The 21,999-nt window shown below is 39.6% G+C and overlaps 2 protein-coding genes and 2 pseudogenes across 2 annotated transcripts; 2 read left to right on the top strand and 2 right to left on the bottom strand.

Moving 5' to 3' along the window:
* The first annotated feature begins 426 nt into the window (after positions 1–426).
* Positions 427–1,275, top strand: LOC103720873 (annotated as a pseudogene).
* Positions 1,276–6,412: 5,137 nt separating this feature from the next.
* LOC103720866 lies at positions 6,413–10,309 on the top strand (annotated as a pseudogene).
* A 1,625-nt stretch (positions 10,310–11,934) lies between these two features.
* On the bottom strand, positions 11,935–12,643 carry LOC103720865 (protein RESPONSE TO LOW SULFUR 3). Its single transcript, XM_008810808.4, has one exon. It carries the CDS (start codon positions 12,537–12,539, stop codon positions 12,159–12,161), a length of 381 nt encoding a protein of 126 aa, XP_008809030.2. The 5' UTR covers positions 12,540–12,643; the 3' UTR covers positions 11,935–12,158.
* A 3,026-nt stretch (positions 12,644–15,669) lies between these two features.
* LOC103720864 (protein RESPONSE TO LOW SULFUR 3-like) lies at positions 15,670–16,378 on the bottom strand. Its single transcript, XM_008810806.4, has one exon. It carries the CDS (start codon positions 16,297–16,299, stop codon positions 15,892–15,894), a length of 408 nt encoding a protein of 135 aa, XP_008809028.2. The 5' UTR covers positions 16,300–16,378; the 3' UTR covers positions 15,670–15,891.
* Positions 16,379–21,999: the final 5,621 nt, after the last annotated feature.

The raw sequence follows: 21,999 nt of genomic DNA, 5'->3' as shown, positions 1-21,999 counted from the left end.
AAAGACTCTCCTAAGCCACTGAAATCAACATAATACTCCATCCTTAGCAAGAAGATCAAAGAAAACACTTCACCTCCCCTCCACTCCCACCGGATTTCTTAGCAATCCGGAAGAATTAGATCCTCCACTCTAACATCAGTTCCCGGGACAGCAAAATTAGTCTATTACTAGTACTCTCCAAGTAACCAGAGACATTGGATATCACTATAATCGCCTACTGATAAGAATTTCAGATATCCATGGTTACAAGAATCGATTCCATGTGCCATCCATAGCCCTTAGATTTAGGCCCATTAGCACGTTAAAACCCCAACCCATCCATTTCCATAGATTTAAGCCCATTACCACCGTTAAAGAAACCAAGAAGTGAAGAAGGAACACCCCAACCCATCCCATTTCCACGAGCACGCTAATCGGAAAGAAGCCATGACGGTGGAAGAGCTTGATTTCGTGTTGGTACCCGTTGGCCTCGCCGTGATGGTCCTCTACATCTATGGCTCTCCACCCGGATCATCAAATACCCCACCACCACCGTCATTGGAATCAACGCCATAAATCGCCGCAATTGGGTCCGTACCATCATGGAGGTTTGCATACCCTTCAATTCAACCTACGATGATTTGTTTTATTTAATTTATGTTTTTTATAGAATTCTTTTGTTCTACGAAAAGAAACGTCTCTGATAATTTTAATTTCCTTTTATTATAAATTTGGTGATGTAGGATCCTCTCAACAACGGGATTCTTGCGGTGCAAACGCTAAGAAAACAACATCATGGCGTCGACCCTCCTGGCAACGATGGCGATCACGCTGTGCTCGTCGATGGTGGTGTTGATGACGAAAAGCGACGGCGGCGGCTACCGCGTCCTCCGATGGGAGGGTTTCGTGCTCGGCGACACGGGCGATCTCGCACTCTCCGTCAATTCTTGGCCATCTTGGTCTGCTTCTTGCTTGCTTTCCTTCTGAACGTGCAGTCGATCCGGTACTACAGCCATGCCGGCATTCTCATCACCGTGCCGGCGAGGAGTCGCCGGGTTGAGCCCGGACCTCGCGGCGGAGTACGTCGCCCGGGCTTTGAACCGGGGGAGCTGTTTCTGGTCCCTTGGCCTCAGAGCTTTCTACTTCTCCATCCCTTTGTTTCTTTGCATCTTCGGGCCTGTGCCCACGTTTGTTAGCTGCTTGGTTTTGGTCTTCGTGCTATATTTTCTTGATGTGGACTCGGGTTGGGGAGAGAATGGGGAGGAGGCCAGAGGAGGAGGACGAGGTGGTGCATGAGCGGTGGTGAGGACAAGAGGCAGGTCGAGGTAAAGATCCGGATTCAACGCTTGTTGGATCCCTAGGGTTCTTCCTCTCGTTTGCATCCCCTGGTCAATTTGATGGAAACGTGATCGGGGTGAAGCATTGTAGTGCGTAATCTTGCTAAACCACTTATCAAAGCAGAGGGGTTTGGTGCGACGGGGGGCTGTAAATACATGGACTTTGTGAAGCTGTCATTCTGAGTTGAAGTTTGATTCTGGACTTGCGATTGCAGAAAATTTTAAAAAATTACTTTTGATAAATAACTTTGTTAAAAATAGATTTTTACCTTTAAAAAAGTCCAATCCTTTATACTTTGATATCTGTTACATCTGTATGTGTGTGTATTACAAATTAATATATGATGAACTTTGCTCCTATGAGAAGAATAGTTTATCTACCCTCTCGATTATTGAAGACCTATACAATTGATTGTGATCTATACCACTAAATATGCTCAGAAATCACAAATCAGTTATTTAGGTAGTCTCCAATCTATGCATTAAGTAGGTGCAAAAATAACAATAAATATGATGTCATAACATATTTTGTTATTAACTAAGCATTAAAATCTATTAATTTTAAATCTATATATGTTTTAATATATTAGATCATAAATAATAAGGTAGATTCATAATGTAAATATTTTATTATATATTTTAATATACCAGAATAATTGAAACCAAATATATGATATTTGGTTTCTAAATCCTTTTAGTAGTATAGATCGTGGACGATTATGTGGATTTTTATTTGAATCCTCTATTGTTTATTTTAAACTCCGCTCAGGACGAGCATACTCTATCCCAATTAATACATACTTTGAAATATGCATTAGTTGAATCAATAATCTTATTTAATTATTAATTATTTCATGAAATTTAAATATTAGTATTTATTACTAAAAATATGAATATGACCATCATATGCACATTCACTCCCTCATAAAGCATGTATGTATTAAATAAAATACTATTATTTTATTATTGATTATTTACTTCTTATGTAAAGGAAAAACATTTTATTATTTCTATCAAATTTGAATATAACTCTATATATATCATATTTGTTAACTAATAAAAAGCTATTTTAATATTATTTGTTATTAACCATTGATTATTAATATAATACCATTGTATTATTAATTTATACAGTATTATTCTGTATTAATATTTAAATAATAAATAGTAGTATTATTAAGAATAAATAAATCTTACATAATATTTAATTATTGATTTTGGTAATTATGATTGAATAAGATAATCTTAATATTATTTTTAACATTAAAATAATGTTAAAATTTGATTATTTATATTATTTATTATTGAATTATGACTATAATGGATATTAGGAAAAGTTGGTGCAAGTTAAAGATCTTCCTTTTTTTTCAAAATTTCGTGTTTTCAAGTAATTTCGGGATCTATGTGGTCTAAAGTCACTCTACCCCTCTCCATCTATCTTAGGGCCCTGTCTGGTTTGCGGAAAAAGAAGGAGAAAAAGTTTGGTCAACAGAAAAGTAATGAGATACCTCTTGTTTGGTTGGAGTTTTCAAAGGAGAGAGATGGAAAAGTTGTATTCCCATAAAAATATGATTTTCCGCTAAGCTTTCTTGTTTCATGCCTTCTGGCTCTGCGTAACATAACATCAACTGACAGACATTTCATGGAAAAGTCTTTCCCATGAGAAACATGGGAAAGTTACTTTTCCATGAGGCGGAAATCACTTCATCTTTATTTTTTCCCCAAAAGGCCCTTCAGCATTAAAGAGACATTAAAAACCTAATTTTTATTAAGGGTATAATAGGAATTACACATAACTTTTTCAGGAAAGTGGATGGTCAACCAAATATAAGTACTCTGAAAATCTGTCACTTTTCCATATTTAACCAAACATGCCAAAAGTATATTTCCAGACATTCTCTTCTTAGGAATCTTCTTCCCAGAAACCATATTTCTAGGAGGAAAAATACTTCCCGCGAACCAAACGAACCCTTAAAATTAATGTCACTTAGTGCCAAAGTGATTTTCATCCACTTCACCGTAACCAAACATGCTCTTATGCAAGCACATGTTTATGGTGGCATGGATAAGGTGTGATTTACATTTGTGAAGACCAAAATCCAATATTTATATAGGCAAATATGCCTGCTAAACCCTTGGTTTCATATAAAATGAGATGAGTTTTAAACATTCAAATTCATAGATCTCTAGATCCATGCTACAGTGGACAATAAAAGCTTTTTAATACAATAATTCACCATCATTATGCCTAAGTTACCGGTCAAGATTTTGGCTCCAAATATTACTAATGCAATCAAATTTTGTTTGTGCACTTAGGACTAATGGACGACTTAGAAAAACAACCACTCAAGGCTTATTCACTATAATGCATTCTACCAATGATCCAAATCTGCGAAGCACATTTTGTAGAAGTGGTTGGCTTCAAAGTTTACAGAATGAAGCCATGTTACAATATGAAGCTTTACTTTAAGCTTCTTAATATCCATGTTACACATCTTGGAGCATGCTAACAAGCTACAAGGTGTATCTGAAGTCTCGAGTCTAATTTAGGTTGATTTAGTTTACTGCAAACCGAATTCACATATTTTGAGTTATGAGGTAAGAAAAGGGTGTTGCAACCTAAATCTAGAGAGTTGCACTGCAGCTCAAATTGCAATGCTTGAGTTCCTTGCACTCCTTCAGCATGGGAGAAGAAAGGAAGTGGCTTCCGTCTTGCGATCCCAATGGGTGATTGAAAAGGGGTGGTCGTTGTTGCCAACATTAGATTGGTGAAGAAGACACGGTTTTGCAAGTGGATAATAGACTAGCTCCTATAGGTGTATGACCAACCTAATAGACCAACTCTAAGTTAACAAAATGGTTTAGCAAGTTCAAAGATTAAGTTTATATTAGCCTCCATCCTAGCTTGCTCTAAAGTCCAAGACTAATTTATTACATAGTCTATAACCAGCCAAAATTTCAAAAGCATCTTCCTTTGATGTGCTCGTTTTACAAGATGGAACAATGATTATGGCTCATAAGGTTAATCTTCTACTTCTTTTAAGAGTAGGACCAAAAGAAAAGGGGAACTAATGACTGGTCTATTTTTTGACCGGTCTCTAACGTTTAATTCCTATTGACTGGTTGTTTGACAACTGATCCAAGTATATTTCAACATTCCAACATGAGACGAAAATGCCCCTGCTTTCCCATTCCCACCGAAGGAGGGAGATTTCTTAACTTTGTGCCATGCTAGATTAAGTATGTTCCAAGCTTACTTAACTGTGTGCGAGAAGATTTAACTGTGTGTCAGGCTAGATTAAGTGTTTAAACATTGATTAATTGCGTGCCGAGCTTACTTAAATGTGTGCCATACTATATTACGTCTGTACCAAGCTTACTAACCTAATTGCAGAGAAGATTTAACTGTATTTCAAGATGATTTAATTGTATGCCAGATTAGATTAAGTGTGTTCCAAGCTTACTTAACCATGTGTCAGGCTAGATTAATTGTTCAAATATTGATTAACTGCGTGCCAAACTTACTTAAATATATACCATGCTATATTATTGCAATAGTGAATTAACTTTGTTTTTCTTTTCTTTTTTTCTTCCTTTTACTTTTCTTTTCTTTTCTTTTTTCTTTTCTTTTCTTTTCTTTTCTTTTTTTCTTTTCTTTTATACATTCATTCATATATATATATTCTTTATTTTCTTTCCTTTTCTTTTCTTTTTTTTAATTTCTTTTCTTTTCTTTTCTTTTTTCTGAAGCTTCTTCTTCTACTTTTTTTTTTTTTTTTTCTCTTCCCTCCTGTCTTCTTCTCCCGCGAGGCCGGCAGCACCGGAAGAGTGCCAAGGCCGGCAGCAGCTCGGCGACGTGGCCGGTGGAGCGTGGCCGAGACCTTTCTCCTCCCAGAATCCTCTCACGGTGACGACGGTGGAAGAAGCACGAGTGGAGGGCGAGGGAAAGGAGGTAACGGCGGAAGAGGGAGTCGCACTTGGCTTGGAGGTCGGAGGTCTGGTAGTTGGCGGCTAAGTGCGCGAGGCTGCGGAGAGGAGGGCAAAGGCAAGGGAAGCGAGGAGGAAGAGGAGGTCGGGAGTGAGGGGTGCGGAAGGAGAGGGTGGTGGCAGCGAGAAAGAGGAAGATTGGAGTGTGACGGCGGACTGGAGGGTGCCAGGTGGTGGACGAGGGAGCGGCTGTCCGGCCGTGGTGGTGGGGATAGGAAGGCGTAATGGGGAAGAAGAGATGAGTTTTGGTTTGGGAAGAAGAAACTGGAAACTTATGAGGAATTTATTGTTATGCTGAAGTCTTCGGAGGGTGGGAATTAATTTCCCCAAAGAAAAACTTGGCGGATAGCATTAATACAAGAGAAGAAGTCTTAGATGTGGGTTGCAGCATGAAAGAAAGTTTGCCTTTAATCATGGGTTGGCAGCTCATGACTTGACCCGCCAACCCCACATAAGTTGATTCATGATAAGTAGGTTTGGATTTGATGCAAATAAGTTTGGGTCATAAATAGATTTCTTCAGCTATCCGATTTGTTAAATACATTGGCTTCAAGTTTGGAGTTCTAACCCTGAATATATTTAGACCTATTTAATAATCATGTTTACTCAAGTTTTCTCCCGCACAATCGAACTTTTAATATACCCATAGACAGGCGCCACCTCAATCAAGTGTGCGGAGCAAGGAGGTGTATCTAAAACGGCTGAATCCTCCATCCATAGAATTCCAATGATTCAAAAACAACCGTCGGATTGGATGGTAATCAACTCCGCTCTGCCTATTATTGTTTTTCTTAATAAAAGAACGAAAAATCTACCAAGTCAAGCGCGTTGATAGGAGAGGTTGGAGCGGGCCCCACCTCTCGTTTGCTTATGGGATCTCCCGTGCTTCTCTCTTCCGCTGCGAGTGAATCCTTATGTATCTATTTTCTAATGGATGGAAAAGCTGTTGAGGTGTTATGAGACGAACAGCGGAGTCGTCCTCGACGGAGCGAGAGCGAGCAACACGACGGGAGCGAAATGCACTCGCATTATGGCCCGCAATTTTCGTGTGCATATTCACTTCCATTTCGTCCGACCCTCGTGGACGCCTATAAATAGAAGACCCTTAGGGTTGGCTTTGGCTTCGCACGCGTTGGGCGAGGGAGGAGCTCTGAGGGAAAGGCTCGCCCGAGAGAGGGAGAGAGTGCTTGGCTTGTTATCCGCTTCTGTTTCCCCTTTTGGATCGCTTATTGGGGTTGCTCCTCAGCTTTCACGGTCTCTCTCCTCCTGCTGCCATTTGGTTTGCCCGTAAGTCTCCCTTTCCTTTCTCGATTTGAGGAATATAACTAGGGTTAGGGGTTAAGATTAGGGTTAGTTTTTAGAAAGGAAAATGGTACAATCTGTTCGGGCTGATCTGTTATGATCTCAATATTTATTTGTTTTGAGGTTTTTAGACCGTGTTTTTCTGTTGATTGGTGATGTCTTATATGGGCAGTACACGAAGCAACTAGTCATGATGTTGTCTTTAATGTGGTGTTTTCGTTTAATATATTTGGATTTGGTATTAGAGAGTGTGTTTTGCTGCCTACTTGTGATATAGTTTGTGGCTATATATATAATTGTTATCTTATCAACCAAAACGCGGTAAAAGGGATCTCCGGTTAGAGCTATATGAATTGCCGGAATGTTGCACGATCATTCCGGGGAGTTCTTGTGGACGTCCATAGCAGAGCTTCCGCCCTTTTTGTACTCCTTTTACTTTCTTTTGACTTGGCAGGATGTACTCAGGTTAGAGCTATATGAATTGCCGTTTTCACCAAAAAAAAAAAAAAAAGATCTCCGGTTCTTATGGATTGTGAATTGACTAGAAACATTAAACATGTGATGGATATGTAGTGATCGACAAGAAAGTTGTAAATTTTAATCCATCTAGCTACAGCTGATATTGCAGATGGCGCACCAAAGTGGTAGCGCAGTTGGAACGGAGCTTTGCTTCCACCGGTGCGGTTCAGGTTCGAAACGCGCGGGCGTCGATTAAATGTTGGGGACTGGATGCCCCCTGTCTAGATATGCTTGGTGGGAATGCTGTCTGGTCCAGCTGGCACTGGGGTACGTACTCACACATGGGGTGACCTATGGGTCAGAGGAGGGCATGAGCAAAAATTTTTACCCGCACTTGAACATTTTCTGCGGGAAGGGGGCTAGTGGGGGCTGCTACGAGGGTGTGACGGTTTTCCTCCCCCCCCCCCCCCCCCCCCCCCCCCCCCCCCCCCCCCCCCCCCCCCCCCCCCCCCCCCCCCCCCCCCCCCCCCCCCCCCCCCCCCCCCCCCCCCCCCCCCCCCCCCCCCCCCCCCCCCCCCCCCCCCCCCCCCCCCCCCTCCCCCCCCACCTCCCTAACCAAAAAAAAAAAAAGAAAACAGTTCATAATTTTATAGGTCAAGAAAGTTGTAATTTTTTCGACTTTTGTAACCAATACCGTTAGTCATAGGGTAAAAGGTTTCCCACGTAGATCTATCCATGAACGCTGGTTGGTTGCACAGTAAAGCCAGCAATACATTGTCTTTGTCATAATATTAGTGTTTGATGATGATCTAAAATTTATGTTTGAGTTAATAGAAGAGAGAGCATAAAAGTTAAACTTGTGTAAGAAATAGTATGCCATCCATTTTGCATATAGTTTGTTTACCTTGTAAACAAGTATTTTCTTGTGAAAATACTTTTTGTCCTTCCAGCATAATTGATTTGTCGACCTCTCAGTGTAACATATGAAAAAATTGGGAAAGCAAAATGGATGAGGCAAGTACCTTCCCAAGCTTAACTAAAGGATCAAGGGAAGGAAATTTGATGAATGATCGTGTGTTTGGTTTCTTATATATGATTATTAATATTGCAAAAGTTTCAGTTTATACAGTTCTTCCTCACAGTTATATTTCTCATCATCTGCAGTTTGATTCTAGGAATCTGGGGTGACTCCATTAGCTTTGGATGCATTTGCCACTTCAATGTTTTTGAAACAGAGCAAAATATCCTTTCTACTTTTCTCATCCTTCCCTTTTTTTTCTTGAACTGCAGAGAGGATTTGGTGTGCTAAAAGCTGGTAGAGACATTCAATACGAGCAATGGAGGTATATGGAAAACCTATGATTGCTGAGCCGAGCAATGTCATTTATTTGTCCAGTATTCTCAACCAGGATGGGCCGATCCCTAGTCACAAATGTGACATGAGATGCCAAAACGAACATGTGTTTGGGAATGTTTATCGCTGCAAACTAACAGGATTCACACACATATGCGATAAGAATTGTAACCAGAGAATACTGTACGATAACCATAGCTCGCTTTGCAGGGTGAGTGGGCAGTTGTTCCCTCTTTCACCAGAGGAAGAGCAGGCTGTGAGAGGAGTTCGGAGGAAGTTTGAAATGGAGAACTCTGATGGCTGTGCTTTTAAGCGCAGACGTGATGCTCAGCTGCATCCTTCTCCTTTTGAGATGTCTTTTTCAACGGTTGCTCCCAATCTGCAGTCAAGTTGGAGATGGCATGGACATGAGTTAGAGATCATTAATTCCATTTGCTTTTGCTTTTCTTCTTCCCCATTTATCTTTCCTTGGAACTCGAGAACTTTCGTACTATGGTGGGACTTGAAAAGGAACTGAATATGTTTCAGACATGTAGGGATTATCTTTATAGCTCTATCGAGCAGCCTTATAGGAACAGTACTTATGTAATATTTAACTGATTAAACTCTTCAGATTTCTAGAACCAATTGGTGTGGGATATTTCCTTAGGGGATTTCTTTGGAAAGTGGATGGGAATTATATATTCTAACATAGTCTGAGCTATAACATGGCTGAAGGATTTTTGAGTCTTTACAATTCTGCATTGATGTAGTGTAATATGTGGAGTTGTTTAAAGTTTCTAATTCTTGCTATTTCTTCTTGATTGCATTACATTGTATTCTTTTATTTTGTCTGTGTCATCAGGTATGTTAGACTGCTTATCTCTTCCATTCTTGTGAAATGATTATTAGTGATTGTGATACTGCTCAAATGATATATTCACTTCATCATTATCAGTGATTATTAGTGATGATTGTAATTATTAGTGACTGTTTAATGTTTGTATTCACTCCATCATTTTTGCATACAATTCAATTGGAGTTTTGTACTCAAAAGATGTGTATGAGAATATAAAGCAAGTTGTACTACAAGATCAAATGTGTTGTGTCTTTGTTTCCAAATGGCAGGTCGTCGTGGGCCTATTGAAGGGTGTTTCATGGTTTGTATTAGTAGATGTTTATCATGTCATATTCGCTTTTTTCTTAGGAATTTGTGGTGGAATTTCTTCACTTCCTTCTTTATCTGCTCTTTATATTGGATATCTAGTCTTAAACTTTCAAGTTATTTTGCAGAGCTTTCCCTCATCACGTACCCATCAGAACTCACAAATACTGCTTTGCTTTATTTTGTTTCACATAATACAAGTGACTAATGTTTTGCTTTGTATTTTGTAGGACATCTCTCCCATTCGTCAGAAACCTTCACTGTTGCATTAATGACTTTTGCAGCCCGAGTGCAGTATTACATGAAGCAAGTGTAGCAGCTGTTTAGCATTGCTCCTCAGCCACTGATCATTTCAACTGCATTATTTGATTGTTGGAGCAGTCCTTTCAAAGGTAGTGCAATTTTGGAGGGATCCACGAAGTCTTTCGACCTGCCAATTCGAAGTGGCCGCTATGCATGAGTAGGTGCTCGGCTGTGCTACAGATAGTTCTCTATATGCTTTTGACCTTTCACTTTCTTTCCACATTGCAAATATGAACTCAATGACTTGCTCCAGGGGTGGGTGAGCCTTGTTGTGTTGCTGTATGGTGAGGGTCTCGTGTATTAGGTCACTCCTTTTTTTATATAATATATTGGCTCTTGAAGCTGCCATGCTGTTTTCAAACTCTTCTCACCATTGTTTCTTGGTATGTTGGTGACTGAGCATGTTTTGTTTTGACTTTGTTGATACAAGAACTTTTTTATTTATATCCTTTGAAATTTTCCTTTATAATCTTCCATTCTAAATTTCATTGTTTTTTGTTGACTATTAACATGCAATTGTTTTTTAAGCCCCTAAGATTACTTTATGTAATCTTTCTGGGAGTCGATCTCTTCTTTACCTGTTAATCCTCTGGATGCCTACTATTGCAGTAATTTGTATTGTGTCAGGGGAAAATAAACCATTACGGGAACATTGTGCTCTGTTTTTTCTTTGTGAACTATTATCATTGTTTTATAGATTATGAAATTCTGATACTGGTGTCTTGCTTCCTGCGCCCTCGTGTGAAATGGGTTGTAGTTGCTGAATGTTACACTGGAACGATTGGTTTGGGCCAACCCAGATTTAAGAATTCAACTAGTATAAGTATGTTGACATAATTGTTTTTGTGTTATCAACTTAGCAAATAATTTGACAGTGATGTAGCAGCTTAGAAGGTCTTTTATGTCAGTTAAAAAAGAAAAAGCTATTGTATGCACATGTTGACAATACTTAATATTAATGTTAGAAGTAATGTTGACGTACTAAAGCAGTAAAAATAACGTTTTATTATTTCGTGTATGATAGCTACTGTGCGTAATTTCAAAATTGCTCTCTTTTATCTAAACAAGTTCCTTATTGGTTGGTGCATCACTCATTTCGTTTCTTAAAGTAGGGCAAAAACTGTGTCACAACGAGAAGAGTAGAATTCCAAGTAGTTGGTCTTCATATCCTTCTCCAATAGAGAGGTTTTCCCCTCCTTTTTCCAATTCAGAGTTGAGAGTGAGATGACCGGTCTGTTTCCCCTTCCATTTTTCAATGAACTTCTGTCACGTACGCCTTTGATAAATAAAAGGATGAATAGGCTATTTTTAGCTTGTGATTTTAGGAAATTGATTATATAATCCTTTATCAATTATGGTAAACTGTTTTGCAGCTTGGTGTTTCTCTTCCATGGTAAGGTACATGATACAAAGTAGTTCCATGAGAAACCTGCTTTATGTAGTAGTTTATCTCCTTATTCAGTTTGAAATTGAAAGGAAGATGACTGCTTTGATTTCTCCTTCTCCCCCACAATATCCCGAGCATCAAGACTCTAATAAAACAATTAATTCTAGACTATAATTTGAGGAGCTTAATTTTGTTTGTGTTTGTTTTTTTAAAATTTTTATATGAAACTTAGTTCAAATAGGCTAAACACATGTTCGTATTGTTTTTTCTGGCGTCCTCGTCAGTGTAAAAGGTCAAATTCATTCAAATCTAATCATAAGTATCATGATTGATCCATAGTCAGTTTTAATAAATCCGTGCGATTCTGATACCAGCTGTAATAATTTAAGACCTTGTCCATCTAAAATCTACTCAGCTAAATTGATATGTAATATAATAATGGATTGACGTTTAAACGAAGATTTGCAAGTCCAAAGCCACATCATCCTTGGGTCCGTCTATCCCAGCATCAGCTCCATTTCGTTTTTAGCTTCCCCTGATCATAACGCAGCTCGCAAGCAATCGCAACCGTCCATCTCTCATGTTGTTCAACCGAAAAAAACCAACAATTCCCACCAAATAATACGCTTCTCCATTGCTAGGAAACGGATTTTCTTTTTTTTAAAAAAAAAAAACACCAATAAAACAGAGAAAAGGAATAGATTGAGATTTATAATTCACTCTGTTCTATTGATTCAATCTTATCTCAGTAAGAAAACAAATTCGCACCAACAAAAAAAAAAAAAACAGAAGAAAAATTCGGGTCACCGCTTCCATTAAAGAGTACAACAAAAAGAACAGAACTTTTTTATTTGTTGATCTCTCCATTCAATTGCTCTGCTCTTTATTCTTTAAGCCGACGAGGAGTCAGCGGTGGGACGCCGACGGCAACAGCGAGGAGGACGAGCCAATAATCCTGCGGGCTTCCTCGAGCTCGTCGGAGAGCGCCTTGATCCGGCGGTGGTAATCCCTCGCCTGGGCCACGGCCTCCGCCTCGATCTCCCCCAATTGAACGCAGAGCCGCTCCTCCGCCTCCTCCACCGCCCTCAACCGTGCCCTCGACCTCTCCAACTCCCTCCTCATCTCCTCCTCTCCCGTCCTCCTCTCTCTCACCTCCCTCTCCAGCTCCTCGTTCCTCCGCCGCAGCCCCTCCACCTCTTCCTCCGCCGCCGCTGCCGCCGGCCTCAGCCCGAGGCCAAGACCTAGCTTCCCGAAGGCCGGATAGGTGATTGCCATTCCGGGAGCCATCGGCGAGCGTCCTTCGCTGCTCTCTGGTTTTTCTAAGAATGCGGGAAAAACACGAAGAATTCCGGGGGATTCGATCGACTTGGTTAGAGAACACGGAGCTCCAGCCTCCGGATTTATTGATAGGTGAGAGGAGGCGAGAAGGCGTCCAGGTTCGATGTATCTGGTCGTTGAAGGATTCAAGGAGGGGTCTTTATCTCGCCACGAAGCACGCTGCCATCCAAGGAGGCGTCTTCGGAAACTGGAGCGAAGTGGGGCCCGCCTTAGAACGGCGTCCGTCTAAGGTGCCGTTAAGTTTTCCTCATCGTACTTTTTTTTTTGACGGAGTTGCACGTAAAACAAAAGATTTCCATCATAAATAATGTCAATTTTAGTTGATTTTATTACTTAGATCGCAAATAAAAACAACAACAAAAAATAAAAGAAAAGCAATACGGGCAGTTAGCCAACATTAGAATAATATAGTTGATGGAGTTCAACATTGCTTCAAAACATGGTTATTACATGATAAAAGGTGAAAATTAATCCCTTCTTATCTCAAAAAAAAAATATAATATAATTATCACACGTCAAAGAAAAAAGATAATAATTATTATGATATATTATTTAGTAATAATATGTTATAACATAAATAATGAATATTATTTTAATTTGTACTTTTATTATAAAATATTTGTTTTTTTCCAAAATTTTAAAAAGTATGATCTAGAAACAACAATTTTCATTTATAAAACTGACTGAAAGGATAATATTGTTATTTTTTTCTTTATATTCTATTATAATAGTATTGTACTTGATTATAGTAGAAATATATAGAATGAAAACTGAAAATAATAAGCTTGTGAAAACTAGCGTAAGGGTGAAGTAAGCTGCAAGCGCTAGGACAGTCGCAAACGGGGGCTGCTAACCGTAAGGATGGGAATAAATCCACGTCAGGGATGACGCTCCGCTTGTTAAAAGTCTCGCACGCATAGCTGTTGCAGCCTTATGAGCCGAAAGCAATGAAGATGGGTGCTCAGAAGGGGGCTGCCCTTGCTACCCAAGGGCCCAGAAGTAGACTAGTGAAGGTACAAAGATTAGGTTTCCTACTTTAGGCTCGTTTGTTCCGCAGAAAATATTTTTTCTTCTATAAATATAATTTTTTAAAAAAATTTTCCAAAAAAAAATCTAAAACTGTATTTTTAGCATGTTTGGTTAAACATGTAAAAGTGATAGATTTTTAGAGTGTTTATGTTTGGTTGACCATTCACTTTTTTAGAAAAGTTATGTGTAATTCCTATTATACCGTTAATAAAAATTAGGTCTTTAATGCGTCTTTAATACTGAAGGATCTTTTTAGGAAAAAATAAAAAAAAGTGATTCCTGCCTTATGAAAAAATAATTTTTCTATATTTTTTTTATGAGAAAGAGTTTTTTATGAAACGTGAGAATCATATTTTCATGTAAATACAACTTTTCTATCTCTCTCTTTTGAAAACTTCAACCAAATAAGAGGCATCCTATTACCTTTCCATTGATCATACTTTTTTCTCATTCTTTTCCCACGAACCAAACAAGCCCTTTAAGAAATCATTGGAGGCTCCACTATAATAATATGTAACACGTGCTTTGAATCTGTCGAATTATCATTGTTATGAGATGGACATGATGTGTGATATGGACCAAACCTCTCATACTTAAGGTTCAAGTGCAGCTTCTTGTCTCCCTTCACCACCAGGGTTATCATAAATTTCTGGTCAAATGTTCATGAGAAATTTGCTCCCTAAGTTGGTCCATTAAGCTGATCGATTGATATGTAATGTATGGATGGATTGACTTTTGAATGAAGCTTTGCAAAATATTTTGAACAATCAGTTTCCAATAATTATGCTGCAGCAGGATTTGTAATAAGGAACAAACAAAGCAGTATGTTATTTGCTTATGGCAAAAGACTTAATAAAGTTACAGTTCCACATGCAGAGCTAGTAGTAGCTTGGCTGGGAATTGGCACAGTATTACTATTGTTTCAAGCACAAAAAATTTGGATTGAAGGAGACCCGGCAATAGTGATTAATTGAATAAAATTTTCTCACACTTGCAGGCATGCAGACCATCTTTCGATCAGAGATATTTTTAATTGGCAGTAAATTTTGTTTGCGTTTCAGACGACCCATATCTACCACGAGGCAAACGAGGTTTGCCCTAGTTTTTTGGGTGCTCCTACCCTTTAGTCATCTCAAAATGAACTTTGACGACTGCATATCGGTGGATGGTGTGTCTGGAGATGTAGGATTTGTGATTAGAGATTCCTTTCGCACACTAGTAGCAGCTGGTGGTCGCCATACGTCAGGATTTACCGTTGTTGGGACAGAGATCTGGGCAGCGTGGGAGGGCTTATCTTATGCGAGGCAGGTACTTGGTGCTGAACGGGTGCATCTGGAGGGGGATTCATCAGTAGTGATCGACTGGATTTGGAGAGTGGACAGGTATGGTAATGGTCATCCCCTTATCCGCGAGATCCGTAGACTGGCTCAGGAGATGGACGATTTTCAGACAGCACATATGTTCGAGGCGAACCGGCCTGCAAACTGCATCGCCTCTTTTGTTGCCCGGCATGCCGGGGAGGTCCTTTGAACTTCAGTAATAGACGCTCCCTCCTTTCTATATTCTTTACTTTCTCGTGATTTGGCAGGATGTACTCATGTTAGAGCTTTATAAATTACCATTTTTATCAATAAAAAATAAAATTAAAAAAGGAAACCAAGAGTAGATTCAATTGCGAAATATGCTTACAGGGTGTCATCTACCTTATTTCCACCGGCCTTATATTATGATGCCTAAGACGGTAAAGTTTTTGCTACGAGGATAGCCTCATCCTTGTATCAAATACATAAATAAATTAATAAATAAATAATTAATGAAGCTTTGCAAATCCAATTTCCAAATGAACATCATCCTTGGGTCCAACCATCCCAGCAGCCGATCCATTTCATTTTCGGTTTCCCTGCTCTTAACGCAGCTCCCAAGCAATCGCAACCGTCCATCTATCATTTCTTGAACCAAAAGTACGAGAACCAACAATTCCCCACCACGTAATACGCTTTTCCATCGCCAAAAGACGGTTTTTTTTTTTTTTGATAAACTAAAACACCAATAACAGAGAAAAAGAAATATATTTGGGATTTGAATTCACTCGGTTACATCTGACTAACAAAACAAATTTGCGCAAAAAAAAAAAAAAAAGAAATAAGAAAAATTCTTGTATCTTCTTCCAGTATATATATAATACAATAAAAAGAACAGAACATTTTTTTAGGTCTTAAATTTTTAAGCAACTTATCTTTCCTCCTTTCATTTGCTCTGTTTCTTTATTCTCTTAGTTCCATCCGTCCACGCCGACGAGAAGCCGGCGGTGGGACGCCGATGGCGACGAGGAGGAGGAAGAGCAGAGAATCCTGCGGGCTTCCTCGAGCTCGTCGGAGAGCGCGTTGATCCGGCGGTGGTAATCCCTCGCCTCTACCACGGCCTCCGCCTCGATCTCCCCCAGTTGAACGCAGAGCCGCTCCTCCGCCTCCTCCACCACCCTCAACTGCGCCCTCGTCCTCTCCAATTCCCTCGTCATCTCCTCCTCCCTGGCCCTCTTCTCCCTAAGCTCCCTCTCCAGCTCCTCGTTCCTCCGTCGCAGCTCCTCCACCTCCTCCGCCGCCGCCGCGGCCTGCCTCAGCTCGAAGCCAAACCCTAGCTTCCCTAACGCCGGATCGGCGATGGCCATTCCGGGAGCCATCGGCGAGAGCCCTTCTCTTTTCTCTGGGTTTTCTAAGAATGCAGGAAAAATACGAAAAATTCGGAGTATCCGACAGAGTCGATTTACGAACGCGGAACTAGGACCTCCGTATTTATAGGACGGGCGAGAACGCTAGAAGGCGTCCAGGTTCGATGTAACGGGTTTGGTAAGAGGCGCGAGGAGGCTAGAAGGCGTCCAGGTTCGATGTATCCCGTTTGGTAGGTTTTTGGGGGGGGGGGGAGGTCTTTTATCTCGCCACGGTGGCGGCTGGATTTCCCCTGGAATATGCGGCGGCTGTGCAAACTTGAGAAAAGTGGGGCCCGCTTTAGAACGACGCCTGTCTGCATTTATCTATTGCCGTTAAATTATGAAGTATTTTTTTTCATTTGACGTAAACAAAAAGTTTTTTTTTTTATATGGCAGGCATTTCTCCCACTACAACAAAAATAGGCTATTCCGACTCTTATGTGTTGACGTACGAAAGCCGTATCAGCAATTTCATAAGTGCACCAAAATTTACTGACATTTTTTAGTAGCTAGGGCGGGATGAAACTAAGACGAAGCTAATTAGCATTATAGAACTAAATTTATAAGACGACGCTCGTCGGACGCCAAAGAGTAAAACAGTAGACGACACTTCAGAAACTAACATACTAAATCCTTCAATTAACACAAATTTTTTTTCTAAACATATTAAAAGTAACTTAAGACGACGCTTTTAAGCGTCGTCGTACACCACTTGAGCCAGACGACGCTTAAAAGGGTCGTCGGACACTACCCCACTCCCGAACAAAATCCCCACCCCTCCCCTTCCGAACAAAATCCCTAACACTTTTAAGATGCTCCCCTCAAGCCAACTCTCACCACCTCTGAGTCCAGATTGGGGTTTGCCTTTTTCGATTTGCAGAGGAAGGGATTCTAGTGTTGGAGTACGTACCAAGTGGAAGCCTCCACGAGAAACTCTACGGCGGCGGCGCCCTTGCATGGGCGCAGAGGATGCGGATCACACACGAGGTTGCCGGCGCCATGGAGTACCTCCACGAGGGGTCCGGCGAACTCCCGATCGTCCATGGCGACATCACGGCGGTGAACGTCATCCTCGATGGCCGACTCGACCCGAAGCTCTACGACTTTGGATCGGCCTAGGCCGGGTTCTCGTTGGCGGTTCGGTCGGCCGAACCGATGGATAAGGCCGCCCCCCTCCTCCAGCTGCCCCCTTCCAACCCAGACGATGCTTAAAACCAAATCTCTTCTAATGGCATCTGCTGCTACGATTTCCAGTTCAATCTCTTCACATTCGCTCATCTCCTGCGATGCTAGAGATGCATTTTCTTTCTCCCAATTTTCTTCGCCTTTTGGTTTTTTGAGATAGATGGTTCTTGGCGTAGCTGGCCTAATTGGATCCGTGAGGCATCTGGAGGCATTAATCATGCCGTTGATGCTCAACTGTCCTTTCCGGAGGCGACGGGCCATGAAGCCGCTCCATGTAGTGGAGCCTACCTGGAGGAACAACTCCGTGGCGCTGCTGGCGGTAGTGCTGGCTACGATGGCGGAAGTGGTGGTGGAGGAGAAGGGGAAGGGGAGGGAGGAGGAAGAGAAGGTGGATTATGATCAGCTGGCGAGAGAGCTCGAGAACGCTTCTCTCGAGATCATGGATAAGACCCTTGAGAAATTTGGGAACGACATCGCCATCACCTTCAGGTTTAATCTCTTATCTCTTTGTCTCTTTTTTTTCCTCTTTTTTTTTCCTCTTGTATTCTCTATGGCAGCCGACTGATGGTGAGTCCCGAGCGTGGCAACATATGATAGGCACCACAACCTCCGGCAATGAGCATCGCATTCTCCAATGGCCGTCATCCTTCTTCTATTAGGGACATCTTAATTTTTTTTCTTAGATTTTGAATTCAAATTAGCAATTCATTTGCCGATTTCCTTCCAGATGAAGTTGGCAAATAATTCATTTGTCGATTTCCTTCCGATGGTTATTGCCATTTCATTTATTTTCTTATATTTTCTCTTAATTTCTATGCATAACTATTGATCTAATCTGAAGCCAGAAATGTAATATTATTTTGAGTTTGCTAAATGGGAAGGCGCCACGGTACTGGGAGGATGATCTCTGCAAATTTTTCAATGACCTTTATAGCTTACTAAAAGAGGAAAAAAATTAAATTATTTTTTTTTAAAAAATTATTACAATGATGCTTTAAAGCGTTGTTTTAAAAAATATAAAAGATTAATAGCCAACGCTTTGAACCGTCGCTAACTACCCGACGCTTATAAGCGTCGGTTTTTAGCGACACTAAAAAACATCGCTAAAAGCTCACGCCGTCAGCGACTCTTTTATAAAGCGTCGGCAATTTTTTTTTCCCACCCCCACCTAACCGACGCTTTTGTGACTCTTTAAAAAATGTCGGCGAAAAAATTACTGACGTTTATAAGCAATGGTATAGGCTTTAAAAAGTATCAGGTTAGCCTATTTTTGTTGTAGTGTTCGTAGCCACCTACTTGCATATGCCTTCATAGCCACATACTTGCATCAGCCACCAATAGATCTCGAAAATAACCACAGATGAGATTTTCAACAATTTGGATCCACTATGATTAGCAACAAAAGAAGCCATCTAGTTAGCTTCTCTGTTAGCATCTTTGAATATATGTTTTGCCATATAAAATGTAATACTCGATTTTAATCAAAAAATACCCAGCAATAATGGATGAATAGGCTCCTGCAGAAGTTTTTCTGTCATAATCCAGAATATAATTGTTCTAGAGTCCCCTTCCAACATAATATGCTCTACATATAGAACAATGATAGGATATAACCCTTCAGCCTTTAATTCAATTAGTGAGATTGCAACATCATGGAGATGAGAGCCTCCTACTACAACAAAAGCTGCCTTGAAATTATTAATAATAAAATCTGCTTCACCAATCCGACTCTTGTTCTTCACACTGCCATCAAAGTTAATTTTGATGAAATTAGAGGGTGGGGTTCCCAGGTGTAAAATAAAGGGGTTTCATTCTAAATATTGTTCACCCTATTTCATTTTATTTCTTACATTTTGCAAACAAAAACAATGTGATCTAGAGTATTGTAAATAGAGTCACATGCAACTCAAGATGCAAGTTTAGATGCCTGCAGCTAAAATTGTACAATACGATGAGTAGCTTATTACATATGTAATAGGACCCTACCCATATAATCCGTTTACTAAATAAGTCGAGTCAAGTTAAACAAATTAAGTGGGTTTTTAATAAATTAAATGGATTTAAATAGATTAAATATGTTAAGCAAGTCAAGTTAGACAGGACAAAAATAGATTAAGAAGGTTTTAAATAGGGTAAATAGGTCTTAAAGGAGTTAAATGAGTGAGGTCATGACCTGACCCAATTATTATATGGGTTAAGAGGTCAAAAGTCTAAACTTGAACCTAATCTATTTAATAAACAGGATTGGAAGGGTTGATCAATTTATAACGCAAACCTATTTATGTCAAACCAAACCTACTTAAAATAGGTCATTTGCATGTTGGGTTGATGGGTTGCATCATAAATTGCCCTACCTATCTCATACTTCACCATGCCACCCTTCTCCTTCACCTCACCTCTTCCTCCCCCACCACTACCCACTTCCTCTGCTCCTCCTTTTCACCTTCACTACCATCCTCCAAGTCTACATCACCATTTGATCCTCCCTATCAGCGCCAAGGTCCATGCTCAAGCCCTTGCCACTAGTGGCTTCGACATCGACCTCTTTATTCAGAAGACCCTCATCTTTTTGTATACTACCAGAGACAGCCCTCTTTTCCCAAACTTTCCTTCAAATGCAAGAAGTGAACTTTCTTATAATTTGACCACTAGTGCAACTTTAACTACAGAGCTTTAAATAGCTTGTTACCTCAAGTTGCAAGTACAAGCTAGCCTACTTGTTGGATGTCTCCAACTCAAATTATATAGTAGGTTGAGTTACTCATTAGATTCCAAGTTAAAACTATCTTGTGTTAGGTTAACTTGAAGAAATCTCCTAGTATATGAAAGAACGAAAAAGTGCTTTCGTTGTTGTGGAATAAGATAAACGCTCGAGTATGTTTCTTAATTTTAGAAAAAGAATTTTTCTTTCTTTTCTTTTCCTTTCCTCCATTCCGCCTCCTCCTCCTCCACTATCGCCGATCCTTTCTATCTCTGAGCCGCTATTCACCTTCTTTAACACCCACTTCGTCTCTCCTTCATCTTCCTCATGCTTCTCAAGGCCTGCAGCCTCACCCGTCACTCATTCTCTCCTTAAGGGCACCCACATACATGCCCAAGCCTTTGCCATCGGCAGTTTTGACGTCGATCTCTTTATTCAGAATACTCTCATTTCTATGTACGTAAGTGTTCTGACTCAACATCCAAACACAAGATGTTCGATGGAATATATATACGAGATCTCTCTTTTTCTTAGACTTTCCTCCAAACACAAGAAGTAAGCTTTCTTATAAGTCAAGTATTGTAACATAAGTCAATGCTAGTTGAGTCACAATGCAACTTCAATTGCAGGATTCTAAGCATTTCCTTGATATAATTGATAGAGATTCAATTCTGGTTAAACACATCCTTTAATGTACAGAGATAATGGGAAGAGTATAAGATAAAAAGTAGATATTAATCATTTTTTATCTCAAAAAAATAAATACTATAATAATTATACAGTCTCCTTAAGCAATAGGTATGGCAAAGAAAAATAGTAATCATTGTAATATATTATTTAGTAGTAATAATATATGATAACATAAATAATTATTATTAGTTGAAAATGTATTTGTATATAAAAACATAATTTTAAAAATTTAAATTTTATATACCATTTCTTTAAAAATGATTGTATAATCTAAAAATATTTTTTTTATTTACAAAATGGAAAGAAAATATCATTATTTTTGTTCATTTTCTATTACTATAATATATCATAACAGATTAGAATAAAATTGTTTAGATATAAAAATTAAAGATAATATTTTTTGAAACAAATGTTGTCCGTCATAACGGCATAACATGTTATTTAGAGCTTGCACACGGGTAAGGACCAGTGGTTAGGTCAAAATGTATTCATATCTAAATTAATAACAAGAGCATATAACTTACCTGGTCTAAACCTCTGCTATAGTCTTGTTCCTTTTCTTGAAAGGTCACAAGTTAGAGGCATGCCATGCACAGTTTCTATATGGTATTATATGCAGGATCTGTACTTGTAACTTGGCTTAATTTCTTCTGTTTTGTGAATAAATAGATATGATTCTTATCCAATACAAGAACGATTTCATATCACTACTTTATAGAAGTCTTGCTCGCTTTGTTCCTATTGTTGCAATTTAAGCTGATCTAATCCAATCATATGTCTGGTTAAAATTTTTGGAGTAGGACCATGTTGAAGTTCACTCTTTTTTTGGTATAAGGTTCACCTCAGGGTTTGTATTTTGTTTAGCCATGTTAGATTTCGATGATCGACCTAATTCAAATCTTCCAAATTGTACTCATGGTGGTCCAGCTACAACTTCAAGGCAGGGGTAGCAATAGTTGGGTTCATCTCAGGTTCATGTCGAGCCAAATGCTCAAATAAACCAATTCAACTTTGACAATTGGACTCGACGCCAAGTGAGGACTTGCTCGGCCTAAACCAACCTATTCCCACCTCTTCTCCATATAACAGTGAATTAG

Source organism: Phoenix dactylifera, chromosome 17 (genome assembly GCF_009389715.1).
Source record: "Phoenix dactylifera cultivar Barhee BC4 chromosome 17, palm_55x_up_171113_PBpolish2nd_filt_p, whole genome shotgun sequence".
Lineage (NCBI taxonomy): Eukaryota > Viridiplantae > Streptophyta > Magnoliopsida > Arecales > Arecaceae > Phoenix > Phoenix dactylifera.
This window is presented reverse-complemented; position numbering and strand designations above follow the sequence as displayed.

Coding starts and splice junctions, on each gene's coding strand:
- LOC103720864 (XM_008810806.4), bottom strand. CDS start 16,299: ATGGCTCCCGGAATGGCCATCGCCGATCCGGCGTTAGGGAAGCTAGGG.
- LOC103720865 (XM_008810808.4), bottom strand. CDS start 12,539: ATGGCTCCCGGAATGGCAATCACCTATCCGGCCTTCGGGAAGCTAGGT.